This window comes from Triturus cristatus, chromosome 12 (genome assembly GCF_964204655.1).
Source record: "Triturus cristatus chromosome 12, aTriCri1.1, whole genome shotgun sequence".
Taxonomy (NCBI): Eukaryota; Metazoa; Chordata; class Amphibia; order Caudata; family Salamandridae; genus Triturus; species Triturus cristatus.
Window position 1 is genome coordinate 271,014,920 of NC_140595.1, and position 22,426 is coordinate 271,037,345.

Here is a 22,426-nt window from a genome sequence, read left to right on the forward strand (position 1 = left end):
AGATAAACCTTTGGTATTTCTCAATCAGGGATGATCGCTGTAATTATAAATTCCTCACCTAGAATGTCAGGGGCCTCCATAGTATGATTAAGCAATACAAGATATTAGCATATTTGAAGCGTAGGAGTATACATGTAGCTTTGCTGCTCGAAACTCACTTGAATGCTAAAGAGGAGCTGCACTCTGCAAAAGATGGCGGGGGCTATACATGTATACCGCCAATTCAGCTTTTGCACAGGGGACATTAATATTGGTAAATGCTGGTGTCTCGTTCCAGCTTACCATCATCATAAAATCTTTACGTAGCCAGACAAAGCGACCATAAAAGTGCAGCATACATTGTGATAATAACTATAAATAAGACACAAAACACAAATGCATAAAAAGCATAAAATGCAGAATAAAGCAGAATAAAAAGCTCTGTATCAATTATATATGCACAATCATCAGTGAGGCATCGAGCTTTGAGATGCCAAGGCTGCCCATAGAAAGCTCAACCAAGCAAGTATAACATATTAGTTGGGGAGCATTGCAGATACATAAGAGCAGGGCGTACTTGGTTAAAGTTGAGGGACCTCAGTAGTGGTAGCAGGAACCTCTTTCTGGGTCAACTATAGTAATTACAAAACCATAAAAAAGGGTCCTGCGGAGATCTATTGTCGCAGCCACAGGGCAACTGATTGCCAGAGTGCACCCAGCCAACAGGAGAGGCCAGTAAATGATGGATTTGATTAAAACAAAACCTGGTCCACAGAATTTGGACATGCCTCCTGCTAACCTGCACCAAATACTGCTCCATTCCATGTACAGACTTTAAAAGCATATGCCCCTCACTAGAGGTTTCAACATTTCTAGTCTAACTCTATTAACAATGCCTTCTCTAATAACAGTGCCTATATACCCTGGAAATCATATGGTCTCAGAGAATAAGGGGTCAAATAGGCATCTCAGTGGTGGCTCGCCGAGGGAGTGCTGCAGGGCGGTGGGGAGGGGCGGGGGAGGGACAGGGTGGTTTGTACATGCTGAGCTCGGAGTAATATTTTTTTCCTGATCTAGTTGCCAAGTTGGCGATGCAGCTTGCGCAAGGTAAATTGTTTTATTTATTTAATTACTTACCTTACTCCTGTCCGTCGTATGACAGACACTACTACCCCCCCCGCCCTACACCTCCCCCGCCCGTAGCACTCCCTCGGCGAGCTGTCACTGAGGCATCTGCTCTCCCTAAGGCCATAAGTGCCGACTTGATATAGACAATCCATGGAATTCTAGATGCACCATCCAGAGCCAGGCAATCAGGGAGGATCAATCTATATAGCTTGAGATCCTGTCTGGTCTGGTTTCACCCAACAAAGTGGAGGGCAACTAGATCAGGAAGAAATCTTACTCCGAGCTCAGAATGTACAAACCAAACCGGTGTACATTGCGGTACCTGTACTAATTGTCTGAGAAATGAAATTGTTTGGATTGAGTCGGTCTTTACATAGCCCCAGAACTCACTGCCATAGAGGACCTGTGAAACGCACTTAGCCACATAAATTGTAAGCAAGACTTGTGGAGGCTATAAAATAATAATGCATGTCCTTTAAGAATCGAAGTAAATGAGATAGAATTATACCCTAAAGACCGTAGAACAACATTGTCTGAATATAAAAATTAAAAATAAAGACATAGTTAGATACCTCCCCTCATTATGTATTTTTATTTAAATTTTACCCTACCCTGTCCAAAAGTCACAATTAAAAGAAGTTACATAATACATTTCTCAAGAGGCACAATGATTGATTATGCCGCGTAGCAGAAACCTTTCCTTAAATAAACTAATCGCCACAGTAGTACCATCTCTGAAACAGAAAAAAGACCAGAAAGGAAACGGGAGTACTACTTCCAGCATTCCAGGACGTCGCAATCATGATGTCATTACAGGTGCCCAGAGAGAGCCACTGTACATATGTAATACAGCCTCCCCAATTCAGCCCGACACTGCCGCAGAATAGGAGACATCTAGGCACACATGCGGTGCGGGTACTTTGATGAAGTGTTTGTTTGAATGAATGGGTGGCACGTGTGAGAGGATGAATATAAAAAACAAGCATTTGCAATGCAATAGGTCTCGCATTATTAAAGTTTGAGCTATTGGCATTGCTAAATAATGCAACACCAATAGCTCAAACTTTAATGATGCGCGACCTATTGCATTCTTATCTGATGGCACCCTGTGCAGTATCCTTGTGCCTCCTCTGGAATGGGTGAATTCAGTTAATTTACACCAGGATTTTAGGGGGTGAAAAAAATTGTAGGTCTCTCAAAGAGGCGTGGCTGATGTAATTAAGGACGTTGCTTAAAACACGCAAGTTCAAGTCTGCGCTTAGCATAGTTTGCTACTCGACTAGTATTTTGCTGCTTTTGTCCTTGCCTGCAGATATTTACTACAACAAGTAACGTTAGAGCTACAACGAGCCAGGACTATTGGCTTTGTCAAAGCTTGTTAGTTGAATGAGATAAATAAGCAACAACTATGGCTTCATTGTACATAACATTGAAAATGCTGCAAGTTGTGATATGGTTAGACTGTGAAAGCAACATAAGGAGTATTTATGAAGTTACATCAGTGGCAGTGAAGGGTATTAGTGCGGCAAAATTCATTTTCTATTTTTTCACGCTAACGGTGAGGACAAAAATGGAGAGCTGGATACTGACCAGTCTCGGCACCTGCTTTTCAGAACTGCTGGTGCTGAGCACTTGCAGGACCCGGTCCACTTGAAGCTCTAGATTTACTTTTGCACAAATTAGTGTTTGGGTGGGTGCTCGTTTGATTTTGACTGCAGGGTGAAATAAATGAGATGAAGACAGGTAAACTTTAGATGCAAATCAGCTCTTACATGGAGTGGCGCCCACCATTTCACAGCATAATCCTGGGGCAGTTGGGTCCTGATGGTTGGACTGGGGCTGTGGCATTTGTTATTGTGAATGAGCAATGCAGAGACCTGTGAAATCCATACTCGGTTGCAAATTCTGGAAATCTTTCTGTAATGCACCAAATTGTTCTTCTCTGCCCACCACGCCTCTCCTGAACGGCCAGGACCGCCGAGCCTTCTCTTCCAAATTCGAGTCTGGCGGGAGGCTCAAACATCCTGTAATTCTGGGAAAAGCACTCAGTTTCCCTGTGCCTAAAAATGAATATGTTTGTTTGTAATAAAACTGGTGCTCATGTAAAGCGCTTTGATACCTTCGGGTCAAGTACACGCTATATAAAACTGCAAAAAAAGTGTAGTCCGATCTTATTTTCTATTTCTGGTTAGCTCCTGGCACCTGGCTTCCACAAGGCTCGCGGCGCTCCACCAACACTCCCGTTTAAGCTCACACTTGGGATTGCGCGCCCTGTCTGTGATTGGGTCTTCTTATACGATTAACATAGGGAAGGGTCCTAGGGAATGTTTAAAGACCAAACACCCAGACTCTATCCCCTATACAACACTTTTTAAACAGATTAAGTCTGGTGGTCTACATAAAGGAGATAAGACTAAGTTACCAAATCACACCAGACATAAGAAAACCCTGGGCGCGAAAAGCAAAGACCTTTGCGACCAAAAAGGATTTCCATCAATTATCAATGTGGTCAGTGTCATCATTTGGATATCCTTCCTTCCCACCACTACACCTCCAAATCACGGAGGAGTGTCATGTGGATCGGGTATCGACCAGGTCACCAAAATCACAAAGGGAGGAAGTGAGAAAAAAAGAGACCACTTTCTTACATAGTGTTCAACCTCAACATTGAATGATGAAATTATAAGTGATAGAAATTAAGTGCAGTGCATGAAAGTGAAGTTAAAAAGAAGTTATGAGAGAAAAACTTTTATTCTAGGTATCTCTGCTAATCCTATTTAAAAATAGTGCAGAAATAGCTTTGAACACATAGGCTGTCCCACAATACGGTCGACATGTTTCAGCCTTATCGACTATTAGTCATCGGCTTTCTTCAGGACCTCAACCAATAACTGTATTGCTACTGCATCAATAATGAAGTGGAAGTGAAAACATACTTCTTTTGAAATCAAAATAGATACAACCTTATAGGTACTCGTTCCTCTGTACAAGCAGAATGCTTGTCACCTGTCTTGTACGAGGAGAAAACCTCACCTCACCCGGTCACAACTCAGGTAATTGGAGGCCCCGCCCTCTCCGTCGGTACCTCTGGCTCTGACTCAGTCTTTGCTTTTCGCGCCCAGGGTTTTCTTATGCCTGGTGTGATTTGGTAACTTAATCTTATCTCCTTTATGTAGACCACCAGACTTAATCTGTTTAAAATGTGATTGGGTCTTGCCTGACCCTGGGGGGCGGGCTCTTAAGACACCAGGTTGTCTTAAGTGGCTCACGCCGTGGGAAGCGGTTTGCTGCTGCTTGGCTCGTGCACCGCTGAAAGCAGAGGAGCCGCGAGCATGGTGAGGGTCGCGAGGCTAGACAAAGGGGGAATGAGGGACAGTGTGACAAGCCCCCCGTGTCCCTGGCTGGAAGGTTTTGCTCCTATTCCTGCTGTGATAGTCCGCTCCCGTGTGTTTGGTCGTCCAGGTCGGGGTGTGCGTGCTGAGCATGGTTTGATCGGAGTGCTGTGTATGAAAGTTGCATAAGTGGGCCCATGGGTGTAGGGACTGGGTAACTTTATTAAAAAACATATTTTATTAGTTTTCTCTTTAACACAACTTCTTCCCTTATAGATATATATTATTTGGATCGCCATTTATATGCCATGTATTGGAACTCTGTGTAAACTAAACAATTGTTCTTTGGCCTACGATGTGAACTTGTTATTATTTAACAGTTCTTACACATATCTCCACTGGTTGTAATGTTCATAAAGTTTCTGTTTCTGTCCCGTACATAACTCAATATGGGCGTTTTATCATACCTCAATTCTTCTTACTTCCCTCCCGTTTTGCGACTGGGGGACTTAGCCCCCCCTATATTTTGTAGGGGGGGCACAATGTCCATTCGAGGGGGACAAGGGCGGCTGAAGTTTAAAAGCATGTGCTGCCGCAGAAACAAAATAAGCACTGAAATTCAAGAGCGGCCCCGCGGCCACGAAAGGTAATTGCGAGAGGGGGAGCAGGCGGTGAGCCCGCGAGTTGGGCATGCATGCGCGCGCGCCACAGCAAGCCATGTGGTTTCAATTATCGCGCCCGTGTCTGGGCACGATAATTGAAACCAAACGACGGCTGTGCGAGTAGTAGGCACCAATAGGCCATGGGCGGAGAATTGCGCCCGCCTTTGGCCAATTGCGTGCTGTCTTTTATAAAAAGACACACGCAAAGGCCAATAGCGTGGGCCAAAAGGAAAAGCACACGTACGAGCATGTGCGATCAATAGATCCGTTTTGAAACACCCTACAAGAGGTCTCTCGATGCGCGAGCAGTGTTACGCAATGCAACGCTAGGCGCGAGACCTAACTATGCGCGTATCATATTGGGGGAAGAGAAATGCATAGTACGCCCTGGCACATTTACGTGATTTGCTCTTATAAAGGAATTAAATAAGTGAACTAGGTCTATCCCCGAAAGAAAGTTTTTTTTCTAAAGGTGTGTGATTTTTGAGATATTCACCAGAGGGAGTTTCTACACCACAAAAACTCATTCAGTATATTTCTGTTGTCTGGACAGACGATAAGTAATCACATTTATAATTATGAAAGGGAAATATGGCTAAACGAAAAAATTGAATTAGACGAAACCTTAACCCTCGTGGTTTGCTAAGAACACAATAGCAATTTAATAAATACGATACTAGGTACAGGCTGTGGTGTGAGCTTTCAATCAACGTAAACACACTAACTCCGCAGAGATATTACAATATCCAAAAACCTGTTACAACAAATATTGGTTGGGTGCATGAAACTAATGATGTGCTTTATTTCACTCTAATAAATGTCTTCCGCCAAAAAAGAGTTTGATAATAAGACAGCACCACTCTCCAAGACATGGTTTGTGAAAACGCATAACCAATGGCAAGCATGATAAATTTTAAAGAGCTGTGTTTTTTCCACGGTCTTAGCTCACATTTGTCACATAATATCTTATCCACAAGGGCTGTTTTGTTCAAATCGTTTTTTTAAAATCGTAGGCTACATGTACGACAATTGATATTTGTCTCCTAGAATGAAAGAGTCATTTTTAACACTGAATAAACAATGAATTAATTGCTTAATATACTGAGAATATTTGGAAATACAGATTCACTTATATACCCAGGGAGGTGTCCCCTTTTCCCTTTCCCCACCCCGTCTCCTCACTTTGCTTTAACAAGCAATATAGGCATGGACCATCAAAATGCACGATAAAGTTTTGTGTATAGCGACCATGTAGATAATGTAAAGTTTCAATCCCTACAGGGGAATATGTTCGTGATCGACCCTCAACCTCGCCATTCCCTTCTTTTGTCTAGTAGAAAATTCCCAGGAACAGGAGACCGAGACAAGTGGGAGCTTTAGGCCTCACTATTGCGCATGGTATGCATGGCTAAAGAAGCAGGGACATGCATAACAAGCCCTGACGAAGGCCCCGGACCCGGAGGGGCTCTGCACGAGGGCCGAAACATGGTTGCAAAGACACAGCTGGTTTAGTTGAACAATTGTCTTTAACAAAAACCTTCAAATACTTTTTTAATCATATCCCAGGTAACCTGTGAATAAAGAAGACATTGAGTGGTATACCTGAATATTTTTTGTAATATACTTCTCACCGGGATTCCTGCTTATCCAGTTGTGATTTATCTAAGAACTCCAATTCCATCTTTGGTTGAGTCCTCCCTTGTGGTAACATCTTACCAGGGTGTGGATAGGCACCAATGATGAAGAATGCCATGATTATGTGAGTGAGGCGTCTAATCCAATATGTTTGGATACCCAAAGGTTCACTGAAAGCATCGATTTATTCAGCACAGTTATTCCAGTGGCTTTTTGTGTGTGGTTGTTGACTTAGGGAGAGTGCAACTGGTCTTAGAATCTCTCACTTTCTATCCGTGTGGGAACCCCAGTCAATTTAATCAGCACTGCTCCTTTCTTCTCCAGCAGTATATTCAAGTTGTTCTTAGCATCAGAAAATACCACTAGGTAAGGAAAAGCGTAGACTGTACCCATAGTGTGCTGACCCACCTTGAAAGTCTTGGAGCTTGTGGACTGGGGGCCTACAGCCATAACATAGGATTTTGAAACATTTACAGCCAGTTCAAGGCTATCCATAAAGGAAACAAATTTGTCAAGGAAAATCTACGACCCCCTAGCCGTACAAGCCATCTGGCCCACATCATCGGCGTACAACAACACTAGGAGTGGCCTTGGGCCCGCCTTCAGGCAGTCGGCCATTGTCACAAGTAGGGCCTCCTCAAGCCTGTTAACACATAAGATTAACAAAAATTGTGCAAGGATGCACCCCTACCGCACCCCCCTTCTAGTGGGGAAAGACCTGGTTGTAACCTCATCAGGTAAGAAATGTACTGAGGCTGAAGTGTTCATGTGTAAATCTTCGAACAGAGTCACTACATTAGGCTCCACTACTAGCTCAAGCAACAGTGCCCACAGTTGAGCTCAATTGACCCTGTTAACGGTGAGGTAAAGTTCATAAATGCCAGATGTAAACTCTCTGACCGGACAACAGTGTACTTATTAATAATTAAGCACAGATTCAAGAATTGGTCAGATGTAGACTGACTAGACCTAAAACCGTACTGGACCCGGCAGAATACCATTAGCAACAGACCATTCCATCAATCAATTAATAATAACCTTCCCAAGGACCTTAACTACTGCGTCAATCAAAGAGATAGGGCGGTAGCATTGGGGATTGTCTTTCTCACCCTTCTTAAACACTGTTACTATAACCGCAGAAGACCAAGAACGCAGCACCCTATGGCGTGCAGTGGTGTTCCATACCTGGGTAAGGAGTCGGCCCCATAGCTCCATGTCCAGTCACAGCAGGTCTGGGGGAATTCCACTAGGCGAGGAGCTTTAGTTCTGATTAAATTGTTAATACCTAGTGTTACCTCATCCAGAGTTAAGACCATGGGAGCGTGCTCGATCTCTCTTACTATCGCCCTCTCCACCTTAGCCACCTTGTCAAAACTGTAGACTCAGCAAAGCGGTCTACCCACTGTTGGTCCAATATGTGGGTACAAAATAGCTGGATCTGACCCATCTGCAAAAAGGGGTTTATTCACTATGAACTACTTCAGGCCTTGCGTACTTGCTTGAGTTAGGAGGTAATTCAGTAGATTCTTTGTCTTATCCGCAATACCTATAAAGGCTTGCAAAATAGACATGTCAGGGGCAGCAGCATCTAAACAGGTACCTATCACTTGTGACACCTAGGAAAAAAGGGATGCTTTAAAAAGAGCTGGATCAACCTGAGCCCGATTTATTCGCCTGCCTTGATCCACGAGAAAAAGACTACTAGTTCGACCACCAGTCCCACCACCAGGGCGCATAATGTTCCTATGACCTTCAAGTTCCAAGACATGGGGATTGTGATCACTGAAGGGGGCTGTGAACAATATCAAAAGGAGCAATATAAAAAATGAAGGGGCTGAAATAAAAAATAAGATCTATGATGGAAGAGCAGCCCCTCCCCTTGTACGTATGGGCTTTACTGGGATTAGGTGAGCTAATCAACTTTTCTGGGCAAATACCAGGTTATGGGAGGCTAAGATCTAACCCAGCTCCTGCCCTTCCTAGTAGTGAATAAATTGGAGCCTTTTTTTACTGTACACCTTGGGCTATCATCTAGCAGCCTTGGGCAATCACAGAGATGGCAATTAAAATCCCCCACTAACACAGTCATCCCCTGACCAAACCCGCCTCCCTGCTCCCCCAGGGTATTCAGGGTTATTCTTAAGCTGTGAAGGCTCAAATCCTCACCTAAACCTCCTCTGTTATCAGAGAAATTAACTGGAAGTAAAGGTGGGACTCCAGAAAGAGATATCTTTGGCCCCTGCAGTACCATCAAGTTCTTATCCAGGTTAACAACCTGCCCGCGCAGATCTACTGCCAGAAAAATGGTCATGCCTACTCCGGCCTTGCCCGAATCTGCAGGCAGCGCAGGCAGAAAATAATGTAAGCAAATAATCTGAAAGGATGCTATAAACTCTACCCAGGTGGGATCAGAAAATTAGGCTGAGAGCCTGTCAATGTTCCACGCCACAATTTTTAGGGCCCTTTGGCTCCACACTGAAGTAACCACAGCTGGGGTAAGTGCAAATGCCGAGTTGGCGATGCAGCGCACGCAAGGTAAATTGTTTTAATTATTTAATTACTTACCTTACTCCTGTCCGTCGTATGCCGGACTCTACTACCCCCCACCCTGCACCTCCCCCGCCCACCACCCCATAGCACTCCCTCAGCGAGCTGCCACTGAGCCATCTGCTCTCAGCAAGTCCATGAGTGCCGACTTGATATAGACAATCAATGGAATTCTAGATACACCATCCAGAGCCAGGCAATCAGACAGGATCAATCTATTTAACTTGAGATCCTGTCTGGTCCAGACTTTCACCCAACAAAGTGGAGGGCAACTAGATCAGGTGACAACCTCTGACACTCATTTACCAAATACTCACCTGGGCCCATAAACACACACTCATTTAGGCTAAGAGACACCGCTGGAGTCAAACTTTCAATGGACCAGTTAGTGGCAGTTATGGTGATATGACATGAAGTTATAATTCATACCTTTGAATAACCACAGACTCGGGAAAGATTTAAATGTTTATCTAGTTGAAATCATGTGAGTCAAAATATAGTACGAACTCCGTTTTTCCAAGGAAAGAAAAATCAATTGTTCTAATTACCAATCACCTATTTTAGAATGAAGTTTACAATGACAATACCTTAGAAAGGAGAGGACAGAGAGAGCAGTACAATGACAAACTACACACACATATAGTTACCTAGAATGGTGTGGAAACCAACCCCTTGGCCAAGGGATTGGATGGATCCCCTGGGACAGCTCAGGTGACAAAGACTTCAGGACAGGATTCAGGACAGATTTCAGGATAGGTGACCTCTTCTAGATGCGACGCCTGCGTCATACCCCTCTCTGACACTATCTTCCTCCTCTGTTCTTCTGCGGTCTTCGTCTAATTATGTGCCTCCTCGATTCTTCCGCTATCTTCTTCTAATAAATTGGCTTAAATTCTAAATCTGCAAATCGATTCTTCTTCAGAATTCGCTCAGCTCACGGGCAGCATCCCTGTCTCTCTGTGCGCATGAGTCTCTGTGTGTGTGTGTGCATACTAACAAAACTACATCAATTATACCCTTCTATGCTCATGTGCCACCCCTGAATGTTTCAGCTTCATGAAACCCCTAATTCTGATTGGACAGGGCAAGGGGGGATGATCATCACACCATACTAAGTTTTAATAATTTTCTTTAGCCCTTTATTTAATGTTCCCGCCCATTAATTCTTTTCCCATGCTTTATTTTCCCACCCGTATTCACATTATAATCAACACAAAGTATACAATTTTTGTATAGTCTCTTCCTTTCTCAGGACAATTTACCGTTTCCCAGGGTATGTTGCTGTTTTCTTTTGGATGGTATTCAAGGATTTGTTTCACGGCTTCTGGTTTGTTACTACTGCGCCTGCAGGACAAACATGTGGTGTACAGGCTTCACTCCCACTCGGAGCCCCAAATACCAACTAATAGAGACGTCAAAGAGAAAACATATTAAAATCAAAATAAAATGATTTCACTGTATACCACCTAGCTCTACTCTAACCCAATTTACTTAATTTAACTCCCCACGCATTAGCACTTAGTAAATAGCTTGTTTTAGTTTCAGGCAAGCAAATGCTTTGCATGTGAGCTTTCAAGCGGCCATTTTTAGAGCAGCTGCGCAGATGCAGGAAATTCCCTCCAATCAAAGACTCGTCATACTACGTAGGTGCAGTTGACGCATGCGCAATATAGATTCCCACGTTAGCAGCCATTTTGAGTATCGCTCGAGTTACTTATTAGTAAGACATATATGCAAGCGTTTTTCTTACTATAAATGTCATGGAATGCATATTAATTACACAATACATAGTTAGTATTACGTTATGAGTTATAGGAGAGGATTGCTTCTGAGCAAGTCTCTTTTATATGAGTCCTTGCTCTATCAATCCCCTCTCTGATGGCATTTGTGCCATCACAAATTTACCCATCACCTAACCAGATGTCAACTTTAGCATGTCTCAATTCCCTTTTCGATCTTTTCATTCACTTCTTTGTCTTTTTCTTTTAAGTTTCTCATCCTTTTATATAGTTTTCCTTTCATTTCTTCTAATTGGATTTCTTCATACTTTCTTTTCTTTCCCTTTCCATTAATATCATATCTTTTCCTCCTTTTACAACATTTGTACCAAGTCATTATTGCTAAGACTAATATTATTATTCTAAGGATAGGTAACATTATTTGATATACGATACCTTTGCCTATATTAGCAAACCAAGTCCCTATTGAAGTAATACTATGTGTTAGTCTCTTCCATACACTGTCAACTTCCAGTGGTTTCAGATCTTCTTCAAGTTTCGAATTGTTTTTTAATATATCCTCCAATTTCAACATATTTATCAGGAATATAAGTGCAACAATGTTGCGCTTTCCGCATTTTTGCAGACTCCGCCCTCTTTTGCCAATAATATATCAAGAGCAAGTCGATTTTGTAAAACCATTAATCTAATTGCAACCATTTTGGTACTGATCATTAAGAACCCTCCAGCAGTATCAATCGATAGACGATCAACTACTGTGGATAACTGACAAATTTTCCGTGAATTCAGAATGACTCCCACTGAAGCTATCAATGCACTAAATATATCACTTACAATTTCTGAAAAACTAGCTCTTTTACTACGTGTTAGTCCATTATTGTTTTAATTGCTTCCAGTGATTCTTATTACATGATAGACTTTACGGAATACCATTCCAAAATAGCAACTCCCGTACCATCTTGCTTGCAGCCTGAAATAAGCTTTATTCCCGGATACATAATAGATCCCAGGAAATACTGGATCTGTTCCCACTTTTAGTCCCCATCCTCCAATAACCAGAAAATTATGTTCACATTCACTGGAACCAATAAATACGTTGTTATAGTCAGTTTTTAATCTATGGAGGTAGATTTTCCCTTTCTTTTCAAAATCTAAGGCCATCGCAGCATGAGTCTTGCCAGCTGTATATATCTCTTCTTTCTCAGCCCATTCAGGAATCTGAGGTTTCTTTTCAGAAGCCTTTCTTTGGAAATCCTGTCTCCTTTCTTCTACTAAATTCAAACATATTTTCTCCTCCTCATGTAATAAACATGTTAGATTGTGTTTATTTGCTTCTGCTATATCTATTGTTTTCATGGTTAGAAAATATTCACCCATATATTGCGCATTTTTAGTATTAAGAACTGGATTCATACTCTTGCGCATAGAAACCTCAGAAAATATCACATCTACATTTGAATAATAATGCTGTGATCTCCCTGTTCTATAAAATAAACCAGCTAAAACACTACATGAAATACCATATGTTAATGGTAAATGGGGATAAGTGACACCTTCTGCTACTGATGCTGGTAATTTCATACATACATAACAATCACTAACCTCCATTGTGTCTACGTATTGAACCAATAACTTTGCGAAAACATTTAAAGCAGTGTCATTATTTGTTACTGTGTGATGTAAACCTTACTCATCTGGTGCTTCTAATTCTATTCTATTTCCCTTAGGTTAGACACTTTTTCTTTAGTATCTGTGTTTTTTTTCTTTTCTGTCAGCATCAAATAGGGAATTGCTATGGTTAATAATAACCAAATTATAAGTACTAAAAATATGCTACATATACATATTCTACAACATTTCTTTATACAGTTTCGTTTTGGTCTTCCAGTAACCCTATCATCAGCCATTTTGACTTAAGAAGATTTATTTTCTTTTCTTTTGCTTTTACTTTGAAAATATTATGTTTTGGATCTTCAAGGAGGCCTCACTTCTCCCTCATCAATCTGTTCATCAATCAATTCTTCGTCACTGTCCTCATTCAAGTCTAGATTCTCGAATTCTTCAAGAATCACATAGGTCCATTCAGGACCTTTGAACCTATTGTTCAATATTTTCAGTCTTTGGCTTCTTAGCCTAGGCTTCTCAGGCGATTGCCCAGACTGAATAGAAATTTCATTTACTTGTTCAGGTTCTTCACTTATAGTCTTAAATCGATATTTTAATCTTTTGACACCACCTGGCCAATTATCACCTTTTCTGACCTTTTTAGCTCGTACTGCACATCCGCTGTCCTCGTCTCTTTCGAGAACTCTTTTATTTTCGTTATGTTGTGGCACAATTTGATTATCTTCATCTTCAGAGTCCCTCTCTGTCTGTACTTGTTCAGGGCTTATTATAGTAGTTTCATCTGCCTGAACATGTTCTTCTTCCCTTATTTGATCCTGTGCGGGTGTTACTTCAAATTGCTCTTCTTCTTCCCGAACTTGTTCTTCTTCTCCTGTCTGGTCCTGCTCAGGGCTTATTGCACTTTTGGTATCTGCAGCCTGAACGTGTTCATCTAAGCCTATCTGTCCCTCCTCAGATCCATGAATGTTTTGGTTCACCTCTGTCTAAGTGTATTTTTCTCTCCTTGTCTGATCCTGCTCAGGGTCTCCAACACTTGTATCTATCCTTTCCTGAGCTTGTTCTTCTATACATGGCTGGTCCTCTCTGAGTTCCTGTCTATCTAATCTGGTTCTGCTTCTTGTTTTAATAGTCACCTCAGGTATGTCAACCACTGGTATCCAGTCTTCCTGACTTGTGCTCGGTTGCTCAAGATTAGCTACTTCAGAATCTGTTATTCTAGGTTCCTCAGCTGTACAACCTTCAGCACCCTCAACTGGTTGTGTCAACTGAGGTTCATTCTCAGGAGCTGGTACTCATTTGGTGTGGCTAGCATGTATCCAGTTAGGCCAACCTGCACATTTCACTGCTGTTGTTGTGACCAGCATAACTTGTTGCGGCTTTTCCCACCTGGGTGCTAGACACAACTCTTGCGTGTGATTCTTCACTAACACCCAGTCTCCAGGATTCAGATCATGCGCTTGATCCGGCTGCCTGGCAACTGCGTCTTCTCCAACCTGGTGAGAGATAGAACACACTAGGTCAGCCAATCTTTTGCAATAATCTAATGCCAGATCATCAGTTATACTTACCAGTTTATGTCCCAGTATAAATGCTAGCCTCATTGCTCTTCCCATGAGGAATTCATGGGGACTCAACCCTGTGTTTCTGTCAGGAATGTTTCTGAGTCCCATCAGAACAAGAGGTAATGCATATGGCCAACTCAGTGATGTGGAGTCACACACCTTTGCCAGTCTTGACTTGATTGTGCCATTCAATTGTTCTACCACTCCAGAAGCCTCTGGGCGATATGCACAGTGCAGTTTTCGTTCAATTTTAAATGCTTCACAGATTAACCAAATTATTTCATTATTAAAGTGAGACCCTCTATCTGATTCCACAGTTACTGGAAAACCAAAACGTGGTATTAGTTCCTTCAACAGAAGCCTGGCAACTGTTATGCTTTAATTTCTTGTAGTAGGGTATGCCTCAACCCACCGTGAAAATAAACAAACAATGACAAGGACATACTTCAGTCCCCTGCATGGTGGTAACTGGATAAAATCTATTTGCAATCTCACAAACGGTCCTTCTGCCTTTCCAATTCTTCCCCAACTGACCACTGTTTTCTTGCCTGGATTTATTTGTTGACAAGTCAAACATCTCTGGCAAAGGCTCTCTGTGACAGCCCTAAATCTCAGATTGTACCAGTCCTGTCTAAAGAGCCTGATCATGGTGTCCCCTGCCTACATGTGTGTCTCCATGATACATTCGGGCCATTTGAGAAAGTAAAATATTTGGCATTACTGGTCTGCCATCTGGGTAGATCCACACATCATCCTCTGTTCTTCTTTGACACCCTATTTTCATCCATTCCTCTTTTTCACTCACTTCTGCCTCATCTTGTAATTGTCTCACTTCATCCCATGTTTCTAGTGCTGAGAGTAACATAAGTTGACATCTGAGCCCACTTGTTTCAATTTTCTTGTTTATTGCCACTTTATTTTTGGCACCGTATTTGGCAACCTGGTCAGCGTATCTATTACCAGCTACCACATAGTCATTTCCTGACTGATGTGCAGCACACTTGACCACTGACACTTCTTTTGGCAATTGAATTGCTTCCAACAGTTCCTTTTCAAAATTTCTGTTTTTAACTGGGGAGCCTGATGAAGTCATGAAATCCCTCTGCATCCAGAGCTGGCCAAAGTCATGCACAACCCTGTAACCATACTGGCTATCAGTGTAAATGGTTACTTTCCAATTTTTCCCAATTTTGCACGCTTTAATCAAAGCTATCAATTTGGCTACTTGTGCAGACTTGACTCCTGGCAAATAAGATTCTTCAACTATTCCAGCCAATGTGCACACAGCATAAGCAGCACTTAATCCTCCTTCCTCATGTCGCATACATGAGCCGTCTACAAACAGCTCATGTTCTGATTCTTTCAGATGTTCATCCTGTATGTCTGGATGAGGCTTAGTACACAACTCAGTAACATCCAGACAATCATGCTCAACCTCATCTTTTAATTCTTCCCCGTGTACGTCTGGCAATAAGGTAGTAGGTTTTAACACAGTACACCTGACCACTGTCACATTTTCTGCTCCTAGGATAATTCTCTCATACTTAGTCATCCGACTAGGGGTAAGGTATTGCGTTTGTGTTCTAGTCAAAAGAATTTCCACCGAATGTGGGACAAATACCTTTACAGGATGTCCTATCACAACGGACTCACTTTGTTCAAGACTGATGCATGTAGCAGCTACTGCTTTTAAACAGCCAGGTAACGCTGATGCTACAGGGTCCAAGGTAGCCGAAAAGTACACTACTGGGCGTCGCATCAAACCATGTCGTTGTGTTAACACTGAAAGGGCACAATTTTCTCTTTCACAACAGAATAGTGCGAGTTCTTTTGTATAATCTGGCATTCCTAGAGCTGGAGCTTCGCACAATTTCTTAATTTCACAAAAGCTCCTACGCTTTCATCATCCCAAACTATGGGATCTTTTGCCCGTTTCCGGGTCATTTGTATTAATGGTTTGGCTAGCATAGAGAAACCTACAATCCACTGCCTACAATACCCCACTACACCAAGAAAAATTCTGATTTCTCTCTGGGTCTGCGGTAACTGCATTTGTTTTATTATCTTTATTCTTTCAGGGGTCACTTTCCTCACTCCCCTTTCTATTTGTTGTCCCAAATATTTTACTCCGGTATGACAAAATTATAATTTTTCCAGGGACACTTTGTGTCCACCATCTACCAAATGATTCAACAAAGCAATTGAATCAGTAACACAATCATCTCGCGACTGGGAGGCTATTGACAAGTCGTCGATGTACTGCACTAGGACCAAATTTCTGGGCATCACTAGTGTTTCTGAACATTTTTTCTATATCTTACACAACAAGACCCTGACGTGATTGTTATGCAAGAAACACTCCTGCTTAGGGTTGAGTGCTACCCCATGATCAACCCTAGGTAACCTCACCAACACTGGGCATCCACTGACTCTACTGACACTGACTGGGCATTGCCATTCTATCAAAAAGGGGTTTTTACACTAAAGTAACCACAGTGACTAGAGACCCAGGCGGGCGGTTCCTGGCTCTGACAGTGGAGAGAGGTAGGGACACACTGACTTTCCTTAACCTTTCTGCCCCAAACCAACCATAACATGCGTTCCTACAAAAGACACTCAAAGCACAGCTAGGCTCTGCCAAATGGGATCTTATAGTGGGGGGCGATTTTAACATGTTGTGGGACCTTGATCTTGATAGGAACACAGCGCACCTTCTGGGTAAATGTGCCATGTCCGAGGTGCTCAGGAAGGAGTTCGCAAAAGCAGGACTTGTTGATGCTTGGCACTACTTACACCCAGACTCAAGAGACTAATTTTTTACTCTCATGTGCACCTTTCCTACTCTTGTATTTACTACCTTTTCACAACCTCCTCCCTACTGAGGAACTTGACCTCTGCACAGATCGTAGACATCTCCATTTCAGATCATGCACATGTAGAGCTTGTATGAGCACAGCGTGCGGGTGCGGCAAGCGACCCTACCATGCTGGCACCTCTCCTCACATGCTTGAGGATAGGTTTAAAGACACCGTGCACTGTGTCATGTCTTCTATCTCCATAACTAGGGCTAGGGAGACACATCTATCCGAAATGAAGACAACTGAGAGATCCTCTCTTGGGAATGCTCAGACAAGCAGCACCCCACATCACGCACTAAGTGACAACCCACCAAACTGAAGGGACAGCTCTGGGCACATAGGGTCAACAAACCCGAACACTCACATCTACCACTCAAACAAAAGTATTATGAGCAGAGAGACAAGGTGGCCACCCTTCTCCACCAACACTCTAGATCTCATATTGCTAAGATTAACGCTGGGGGCTCCAACTGGGATACCAGGGAGCCAGAAAAACAGGAGGATTTTAGAGTCTTCTACTAACAGCTCTACGCTTCTGAGGGGGAAGACCAAAGCTCAATCCACTCTTACCTCTACAACCGCCCTTGGCAGGCCCTGGCTACCATTTCGGTCACAAATTGGAAGAACTCTTCCCCGTGGCTGAACTCTGTAGGGCCCTTAGAGAACTTCCCAAGGGCAAGTCTCCAGGCCAGGACAGCCTTACCCTGGCATTCTATGCAGTCTTTTTTCCACAACTCCAGGACCACCTGCTCAAGCTTTACAATTCGTTTACTAAAGCTACTGGCCTTATGCCGATGATGTCCAGTGCAGAGATCACACTCACCGCCAAGCCAGGCAATGATCCAAAACTCTACTCTTCCAGGTGTCCAATAGCATTATTAAACATGGATGCGAAACTCTACACCAAAATGCTGGCCAATCACTTAAAAACCCATCTGCCTGATTTGGTGGATCCTGACCAAGTCAGCTTTGTAAAGCATAGGCAGGGCTCTGACAACGTTTGGACTCTTGCCTATTTGGTAGAAAAGTTCCACCAGCATAATCTCCCCACCCTTCTCCTCTCCCTCGATGCCAAGAAGGCCTTCTATAGGGTGGGCTGGGACTTCCTGAGAGCATTCTCCTCCTGAAGATAGGACTAAACCCTACATGGTCAGCAGAATCACGGCCTATTATGTGCCACCCACCGCAACCATTCGAGTAAATGGCGAAACGACCCACTCTTTCCCTCTGTCTCGGGGCAGGCGGCCTGCTGTTTGCCATAGTGCTGGTCCTATTGGCTATCCACCTCAGGCAGTCCCAGGCTATCAAGGGCATCCCTTTTGGGGACAAGATCATAAAATCTTTTTTTATGCTGATGACTTCCTCCTTCCTCTGAACAAGCCGTACACCTCTTTCCCCGCAGTGGTCCACGCCCTCCAAGCATATGAACTAGTGTCCAGATACTGGATTAACCTGGCTGAGTCACAAGCCGTTAATTTAACAATCTCACAGCAGCACCTGCAACACCTGCAGACACTGGCTCCTTTCCATAGGTTGCCATAACTGGGCCTTACTACCACCAACTCCCTCGCCATGTGGACTTTCTTTAATTGGCCCTGCTACCGTAAAGCTATCCTAGAAGACTTCTGGTGGTGGAGGCCAATCTAGTTCTGGGTCACGTCAATGTGGTGAAAAGGAACACTCTTCCTCCACCTCTTTCAGTCGCTGCCTACTCCTATTGCCACAGAGTATATTAAACAGCTACTAGGAGATCTCCAATCCTTCATTTGGAAAGGGAAGCGCCCCTGAATCTCAAACGCCCTTCTCAGGCTTCCTAGGAGTTGGGGAGGACTCGCTTACCCTAATCTCCAAGACTAGTACTGGGTTGCCCACCTATTTTGTAGTGGGTGGTGAGAGAAAGTGAAAAACACTGGGTACACATGTATCAAGCTGTGTCCTGTAGACTGTTGTTATACTTGGCCTGGCTTCCAAAGCAGCTTCGCTCACAGCGTTTATATAGTCAGCCGACGCATACAGTTCTGGAGATATGGGGCAAATTAGCTACTCGGAGGGGCCTGACCACATTCCCCTCTCCAAGTACCCCAATTATTTCACACCCTGACTTCACAGTCGGTCTTCCCTCTTATACAATGATTCTGGGTATCTGCCCAACGACGTTGGAAGCAATGACACGCGCTGACTGATATCTTATCCAACAGATGGCTGGTGCAGCAAAACAGCTCATAGCACGAGCCTGGACATCTTCCTCTGCCACCCTCTGTAGCACTTTGGTTCACGAAGCTCTGGCATACCATAGCAATGGAGCACTTGACTCATAAACTATTCTTTTTGGACAAAACGTTCCTGTGTCTCAAGACACTCCTTATTGATTACATGTCCCGCCTAGAATATCTAAGCTTCCAACCACACAAGCTTTTCGCCCTCCACTTGATTGATTAGATTGGGTAGAATGTAGCGTACTATCACTCCCACCACCAATGGGCCACACTTGTGGGGACACACCACACTTTGGGGCACCCCCCTTCCTCCCTTTAGCTTTTCTGTTATTACAGCTATACAGCTGGTGACTTTCTCTTCCCCTCTCTTTCTAAGTTCTCCTGTTACTTTGATGACCTTTACATTCAGGCACAGAGGCAAAGCGAAAAGCACTACATCCCCTCCCTGGGGTTCTCTTGGTCCACGCCCAGACACAGACTGGAACACAGAGGCCCCTAACCCCGCTCTCGCGTGGAGGGAGCTTTGTTGGGCCTGTACTTCCTTGCTTTCACACTGCTACACCACAGGCCTCTCGGGGCCACAATCTAGCTTTAACAGCACTCACCTGCTGTATACACTTGTTTAGCTAGCCCTCTGATGGGGTTCTGCAGTGTTCATGAGTGTATTGCTTATGACAAAGGTGCCTCTTCTTTTGCCCTTGAAATTTACATTGAATTGATGTAATGTTGCCATGCCAATTCAATAAAACAGATTTTGAGCAAAAACAACTTACTACCGTCACTCCCAGAGCCGCTTGTCCTACACCACATCATCTGGTAGCACTTTCCTTATTGGCATTCACAAAACCCTACCTAACATCAAGTTGTTCAAAGGAATGCAGCGTTTCTTTTCTTTGGCATGACTCTCACACCTCTAAATAAATGAGGGATGAGGGATGGTGATGAGGGATGAAGGATGAGGAATGAGGGTGTCCTAAAAGGGATGCTGAAAATATGGGATCAATGGAGTAAAGATTATATTTCAACGCATACGTCTCATGCTTCGTGCCCTGAAATAGACCACATAAGCCGGACTATTTGTCATTGGACAGAAAATCCGCACACTCTCTATGTTCCTTTATTGTTTGGAAAATTACCTTTGCTCATCCCTTATGAGATGCTGCTTATTCTGTTCTAGCTTTTCCTTTCAAAGCGTTTTATTGCTCATCCCCCTCCATATGCAAAGGGGAGGATTGCGATTGCAGCTGTCTCCCCCTCTTTCATATTGGTAGGGTAGTCTCCTCAGCTTAGTACTGTGCAACCATAGACACTTCTAGGCACATACTTTCACCCCTATGGATTTTCAGGTCTGCCTTTGCGATTTTTCTGTCTATAGAGCCTTCAATCTTGATCCCCTCCTCAATTCCACCCTCAGATTGATCCTTGAATGGTAGTCACTGTTCTTCTCCTGTGAGAAGCCCAGGTCATACTGCATCTGTTAAAGACTTGCCTGAAATACCTGGACTAGGAGGCTTTACACATCATACTGTTCTACGTTGTTCTCTGTATTACTGTATTTGCATTCACATTTTACATGTATAACTCATACACACTGGACTATGGGTAGCATGTGCGCTGCTATGGCATGTGTGATGCCCACCACTGTCCTTGTTTCTGGGTGTTCCTACAGCTCCATGCTTGGTTCTTGTCCTCTATAACTCCAGGCACCTGCCAGTGTAGCCATTACTGCCGGAACACGATTACAAGGAATGTTGGACCAAGTAGCACGAAGTGAAATAACACATTTTGGGAAATTTCATGAAAATTCGCATTATTACTCAACATTTTCACAATACATATTTGGTCAGCATCTGGCTGGAAAGTTGAAGCTTACTGCATACCTCATATTCAAAAGGCAAAATAGATACTGGCAATAGACTAGTTTGGGGAACTAATGTGCCATAAGTGTGGTTTTACTTTTCTTGCAAGAATTCTTCTGCTGGAACCAGTCTCCAGCAGGCTAAAATCCAGCAATATTTCAGGAAACTATGCCTTCGTACAAAAAATTGCTAAGGCCTAACCTTTATATATGTTTTTTCATACACAAAGCACTACTAATCAACAGAGTTTATTCTTAGAGAACACAGAAAGAGTGGCTCTTATGCTATTTCTCAGTTTCAATGTTGTTCTGGATATAACACTCCGAGGAGACCCTGTGACAGCAAAGGTAGCTTGAGAATGATACATGTCAATATCTCCTTCCAAGGCTGAGTTATACATGTCTTTCCTTTTGCAGGGAGCTTGAACGGCGATCTTCTCATCCGGAACCTCTCCCAAGCCATCGCCGGTACCTACAGATGTACGGTGTGGAACAAAGTGGGCCTCGATCAATGCACCGTCGCACTATCCGCCCCTCAAGGTGAGGCTGAGATATGAGATATAGAACAGACAGGCGAAGTCCACCTATATGTGATTCATTTTACACTTTGAGCATTGGGATTGTCTGGCATATGCATATATAACTTTATGTTTTAGACTGATATTTTATCAGCTGTGTTCATTGATCTCATTGTTAATTATGCAACATATGGATCTGGAAGTAGGAACAATTTACCAATTCACAATATTGCTTCCTGACAGACTGCTCAAATTGGAAGTATTTCTTTGTAGTGAACTCAACCAATAGACTATGTTCAGAAAGAAAAGGAGTAAATCTGCCCCAGCAGTGATACTGCTACAAAAGGGTGCCAATTAACTTCTTTGGGAAGTCCCAAACAAAGCATTCTCAATAACTGCACAAAGGAAGCTGCACAATGTGCACGTCGTTAGGAGTACTGCTGGAATTTGGTGATCCGATCCCCGGGCTCCCCTTTCAGCAGTGAATCATTATGCATAGGATAAAATTACGCCCTAGGGATGCACAACTCAATGTGCAGTTGTAGATTTTTTTTAAAAAAAATTCTCTACTGATGAAGACTTTTCTACTGTAGAAAACCCCTTCCGCTACATCCCCTTCAAGTTTGGAAGGGACCAGTTCCTCTTCCGAAACTAGAAGGGGCATTGCTGCAAACCTTTGCAGTAAACCGCCAACCATTTAAATTCTGGGAAGTGGCTAATTTAAGAGTTCTGAATGACCAAAAACGAATACGTTTGTGGTGATTGG

General features: G+C 43.2%; 1 protein-coding gene across 2 annotated transcripts in view; it reads left to right on the forward strand.

Annotated features, from left to right (window-relative positions):
* The window catches only part of LOC146775834 (coxsackievirus and adenovirus receptor-like), a 271,451-nt gene that overhangs the window by 244,861 nt on the left and 4,164 nt on the right, over positions 1–22,426 (forward strand). For both annotated transcript variants that reach the window (XM_085638011.1, XM_085638010.1), the window contains exon 5: positions 21,560–21,682. In XM_085638011.1, coding sequence (XP_085494137.1) covers positions 21,560–21,682 — 123 coding nt within the window. The remainder of the gene's footprint in view (positions 1–21,559; positions 21,683–22,426) is intronic.